The sequence below is a fragment of the Xyrauchen texanus genome, chromosome 14 (assembly GCF_025860055.1).
Source record: "Xyrauchen texanus isolate HMW12.3.18 chromosome 14, RBS_HiC_50CHRs, whole genome shotgun sequence".
Classification (NCBI taxonomy): Eukaryota; Metazoa; Chordata; class Actinopteri; order Cypriniformes; family Catostomidae; genus Xyrauchen; species Xyrauchen texanus.
Window position 1 is genome coordinate 19,715,209 of NC_068289.1, and position 5,799 is coordinate 19,721,007.

Consider the following 5,799-nt stretch of genomic DNA (forward strand, 5'->3'; position numbering starts at 1 on the left):
TTCATTCCTATATTCTCAAATATTACAGGAATGAGAAAATTTCAGAATATCAAATTGGTTTCAGATATTATTATTTTTTATATATATATTCTTAATGTAATATATATATATATATATATATATATATATATATATATATATATATATATATATATATATATATATATATATACAGTTATATTGAGTGTTCATTTATAACATTATTTGTGATACATTACCCTGGAATTAGTTTAAAATATTAATTATCACAGCTGTGAGGAGGTTTTTATAATACAGCTGCTGAGAGATTGACAGCAAATTTGGTATCTTCTCGAATCACACTATTGTAATACACCGCTCTATTTATTTATTTATTTTTCTTCTGGAAAGTCTCTTAAAAGCATTAGTGGATTTATTATTTTGGTCTTGGAGCAAATGGATAAGGGAAAATAATATTTGTTATTATCGAAGTTTACCCTGCAAACGTTCACTTTCGCGATCCTAAACCCATAGCGTGAAAAAGGTCTATTGTCTCTAAAGCGCTTTTGAATAAAGCTCGAACGAAGCGATATCGTTGACCTCACACTCACATCCGGGACTTTGCGGGGAGTCATTTGTGCGCAGGCGCAGTATCTCCGGTGGTTCGACCTCTGCTTTCGGTGAGTATAATATCGCTTACAGAATTCACTCTGAACACAAACATCTACATTCATCCGCTGTTTGTAACAACATAGAGCGGTGGCTGTGATGGGAATAGTGCTGTAAAGGGTTATTTCCGTCTGCGAGAGAGCCGTATTTTTTAAGATCTTCCTATAAATACTGTCTGACCTCACATTTTGTCTTTGCAGAAAGTCCCGGGCCCCTCAAAAGCACATAAAGCTCAAAATGTTCACCTGCGCAAAGTTCGTCTCCACACCCGCTCTGGTGAGTGACCGTATCTTCAATAAACTCTCATTTTACCGAACTGTCTTGTGTTTGTGAAAGCTGTTCTGTGTGGGCCTGCAGGTTGAACTTGACGTCAGTTATTCATTCATTTCTGGGAGGATTTCAGAGTTAACATAAAAAGACAGATGAAGATAAAGATTAACTTTGACCTGTTTCTTTAGTTTCAAAGTTGTGACTTTGGAAAACACTTTATACCTTCAGTGGTATGGAAATCTATGTAGGTGTTCATGCAGTTCATTTCAACAGTCATTGCATGCAGAATGTATTACTCCCTCCTAGACAGCGTTTTCTATTGCCATAAATACATGTTGCCATTTTTACATGACACTTTCACTAAAAGCAACTCACAGTAAACATGCGTTGAAATTCATGGATAGGCTATATGTTGACCTTGATAGTTTTGATCACATATACCATTATGGTGAAGAGTTTTACTGGAAAAATAGACCTAAGTACTTAAAAGAATGGTGTGCACATAATTTATCTTTGAGGTAAACCTTGAGCTATAACATTTTACCTACTTTTTTAACTTTCCCATTGCCTTTAAGTCAGAAGATATTTGATACTGTGCCGCCTCCCAAATTCAATACTTAGTTTTGGCAGATGTCCAGTTTATATTACTATGATTTAATCCATTGTGTTTTTGTGTGTATTTAGGTGCGTGCAAGCTCCCGTGCCCTATACAGACCAATTTCTGCTGCTATACTGTCCAGACCAGAGGTCAAACCAGAGGTGAGTGTCAGACCAGCTGTAAAGTGCCTTTTGGCTTTCAGTTTTATGTCTGTGCGCTATTCTGAAATGTTTAACACTGTTTGTATAAAAAGCCTTTTGGTTTAATCACATGCAGGATAAGAATTTATAAGCATTAATAATAAAATTTTAGCTAGTTAAAATGAGCTTTCAATCGATATATTGCCAAGGTGAATAAATCGACCAATAATGTGATATTTTTAATTATCGGCATCGGCCGATACATTTTCACGTTTAGATGATTTTTTTTTTTCTTTAGGGCGCTGAAAATCACCTGCTTGCATGTGAAGTGACTGAGACATGTAAATCACCAGTCATGCTTTTTTTTTTTTTTTTGTTACATGCCATCGAGTTGCTACAATAATAGACCGGTGTGCAACACAGTGTCATAAAAATGGTCTGCATATCATAGCCGCAGCAGACGCGTTTTATCTCAATGTTAAAGTGCTCGTCTGTTTCGTTTTCTCTCCTCAACAGTTCCCTGTAGCTTTAACTGTCTTTTCTAATTATGAAAAGGCAAATATCAATCAAACTTAATGTTGTCACAGTACCAAAATTTCAGTAGTTGGTACCAATACCAGAGAAATTTCACGGTTCTCGATACCACAGCAAAAATATGCTAATATTATATTGTGCTATTGAACACAACAGTTTAGTTATTTAAAATTATTTAATAATTATTTTAATGGGGGCCTTAGTATCTCAGCAAGTAAAGATGCTGACTATCACTCCTGGTAGGGCTGGAACGATTCAGAAATACAACCATTTGCATAACATGCATCGGTGAGTCGCAATGGAATAATTAAAATGGCAGCGCCCAGTTTAAGCATGGATTCCACTAAGAACAAACTGCAGTAAAAAACTTGCCCATGGTGATCTAAAGTGTGGGAGTATTTTAGCTGGAGACCCAACGATGTGGTGCTGTGTAAGATATGCAAATTGGAAATGGCTTATCACAGCCGTACAACCGGCATGAATGAACACTTGAAGCGAAAGCATCCCGCAGCGCTTGTCAAGACGGCAGCAACGTAAGTCCGGTTTACTTTTTGTCCCCACCCAAACATGATATAGTATTACAACACGTGTTTCTGTTAGTAGTAGTCACTTAAAATAGATTTTCTAAATGTTTCTTCATCGCCCCCATGTAAAAAGTAATTTCTGCACCGCTGCTAACGTAACTTTACACCATGCGTCATCTATTTTTGTTATTTGGCCGTTTTATATTTTCTGTTTACTTGAACGGCCGTGCAGCCCTCTACATTGCGAGTACATTTCGCACTATGCAACCAAAAACGTCTGTTATTAGCCACTGGCAAGTCAGTTTTAACATTTCACTTGCCAGTGAGTGTGGAGGAAAAAGCACGTGTCTCATTCACTTGAACTCCAAAAATCTCAGGGAACTGCACCACGAATGTCACAAGAGCAGCTCTCTTGAGAGTGTGTGTGTGAAGATAAACCACATCTCAAGTGCTCTGATGAGCATGCCGTCTACAGATGCATGCGCAAAACTATAAACGGATTTGTTTTGTAAACGCAAAGTGCTCCAGTTTCACTTTACGGCCATGTAATGTCAAATGTCCGTGGTCATTGTGGGTTTATTCAAGCAGTGTTAACACGCAGTGAGACAGAGGAGATGCTCTATTTCTGTGGAGATGATCAAATGCAAGAAACAGAAAAAGTCTACCTTCATGAGAAATAAGGGCTTGTGAGTTAATCAGAGAGCTTTAAAATAATGTGTGAAAGTGAAGAATTTAAGTCAGAAATATTTTACTATTGCTATTATTATATATATATATATATATATATATATATATATATATATATAATAGCTATACAGGTTAGCTGGGTTACAAAAGAAAGAAAACAAAACATTGAAAGTCCAATGGATCAAAAGTAAATCGGACAAAAAAAGAGAGATATATTTGAGTTATTTAGACATATTTTGATAATTAAAATATTATTTTATAATTTTATTTGACTGTCCTTCATATGTTTTTGAAGCCTGAAAAGGAAATCATATACCCTTATTTTATTATATGACCCAAGCTAAATTTGTATAAATGACTTTGTTGTGTGCATGAAGCACACATAGTGAGTTTGTATGGTAATTATTCATCATATTCGTGAAACACCTAAAACGGACAATTAATCATCATAGTCCTAAAACAGTAATCATAGTCATAATCACAATTATTTGTTTGACAATTAATTGTCAGCCAAATTTCACAATCGTGACCCCTAATTTTCATTATTGGGTTCCTACCTTGTGAATTGTTTTGTTACAAATGTTTATTTTACTGAGCGTTGATTAAGAATGCACAAGTTTGTTATTCCTGTTCGAAAAACATTTGTGTTACTAAAGTTGCACTAATTTTTCTGTAAAATAATTTTATGTTGGATTGCTAAACTTGAGATTGCACAATGTTTTGATATTTCTACTGAAAGTGACTTGAATTTTACATTTTGTTTAATTTATTTTATTGTTGGATTGCTAAATGTAGATTGCGCTTTCCTTTTACTCGAATTGAACAAGTTCCTAAAATCACTCCAAAATAAAATTAAAGTAATCTACATTTAGCTTAAATGTTGAAATGGCTTCAAAATATATTTTGAAGGGCATAGTGTGTGGATAAAGTTCATGTACAAGGCGTGGGAGCCAGAAGACAAAAATATAAACACAACTATGAGTAACAGGAAAGTCAATGTCAGTTTAATTAATTGGTGTAGAGTTCTTCAGGCCTATGCTGATTAAACTCCTTAAACTGTTCAGCATTGCAAGAATAAAGAATGTGTGGGTGAAATGTTTCTGTTCTTTTATAATATAATGTAAAGTACAGCACTTTGGTACCCAGTGCGGTTTTTGAAAGTGCTCTATGAATAAAGTTGAGTTGTGTAAAGGCTGGTCTGTTTGAAGTAGGTGGAGAGCAGGTGGCAGGCAGAACTTAAGTCAGTATTATTTTCTACTTTTAGGTCAGTGCTGCTGTCCTGCCTCAGTCACCCATCACTCAGTTGGCCCTCAGAAGCTTCCAGACCAGTGTTGTGAGCCGCGACATCGACACTGCTGCCAAGTTCATCGGTGCTGGAGCTGCCACCGTGGGAGTGGCTGGATCCGGTGCTGGAATCGGAACTGTGTTCGGTAGCCTCATCATCGGTTATGCCAGGTAACATGCACTTAAATGTCATACTCTTAGGATTTGGACATTTTTCACCCCTGACTAGACACTATAAATTCTATGGTGGAACGTTACAAAGATTTCCAAATAATCCTACAGATTTAATGTTGTCTAGATGTTTGCAAGTGTCTCTGCATGTAATTGACGTTTAAATGCATTTTTTAGGAAGGCACTGAGGTTTATGATGTTTATCTTGCAGGAACCCATCTCTAAAGCAGCAGCTCTTCTCTTATGCCATCCTGGGCTTCGCTCTGTCTGAAGCTATGGGGCTCTTCTGTTTGATGGTTGCTTTCTTGATCCTGTTCGCCATGTAAAAACCTGCTAGTTGTGTAAACTTATTTAGTACAGTTGTGACTACATATTTTTGCTGTTGCCACCAAAATGTCTGCTGTACGTCTCCACGGGAGAAAAAAATCAACAAGTATGATGTCCACTCTCTCAAAAGAAATCATGTAACAATTACATTTTGTTTAATTATTTAAACCTGAAGTGATGATCATGCCCGTTTAATGAAAAAGGCAACAAAAGGCATCATTGATCTAAAGAACTTGAAAGCACTTTCTGTACATCAGAATTGGGGAAAATGTAGTGCTTTTGTGTAGACTGTAAGGGTCCACTCTGAATGTGTGGTCGATTAGAATGACTACATTTATAGCAGTTAAAGCTAGTTAAAAAAACCTTAATTGCTTTTGTAAATTGCATTAAAAAACATTTAAGTCACAGTTTACCGTATCCGTGTGGTGTATTTTATTTTTCTTCACACAGCTACATTCACCAGTCGTGTGAAGTAGCATACCAGCATTCAAAGTTCTGTTTTGGAGTACGACAAGTGTGCTGTAAAAGTCGCCAAAGATAGCTCTATCCTTGGCCCTGTATTTCACTGTGTTGCCTTTTGGTAATACACACATCTTCTTAACTTTGCAAGCACATTATGCATGTAAGATGGCAATGA

At 36.2% G+C, this 5,799-nt stretch overlaps 1 protein-coding gene across 1 annotated transcript; it reads left to right on the forward strand.

Annotated features, from left to right (window-relative positions):
- The first annotated feature begins 561 nt into the window (after positions 1-561).
- atp5mc3a (ATP synthase membrane subunit c locus 3a) lies at positions 562-5,572 on the forward strand. Its single transcript, XM_052142363.1, has 5 exons — positions 562-638; positions 828-903; positions 1,582-1,656; positions 4,645-4,835; positions 5,047-5,572. Exons 2-5 carry the CDS (start codon positions 865-867, stop codon positions 5,159-5,161), a joined length of 420 nt encoding a protein of 139 aa, XP_051998323.1. The 5' UTR covers positions 562-638; positions 828-864; the 3' UTR covers positions 5,162-5,572.
- Positions 5,573-5,799: the final 227 nt, after the last annotated feature.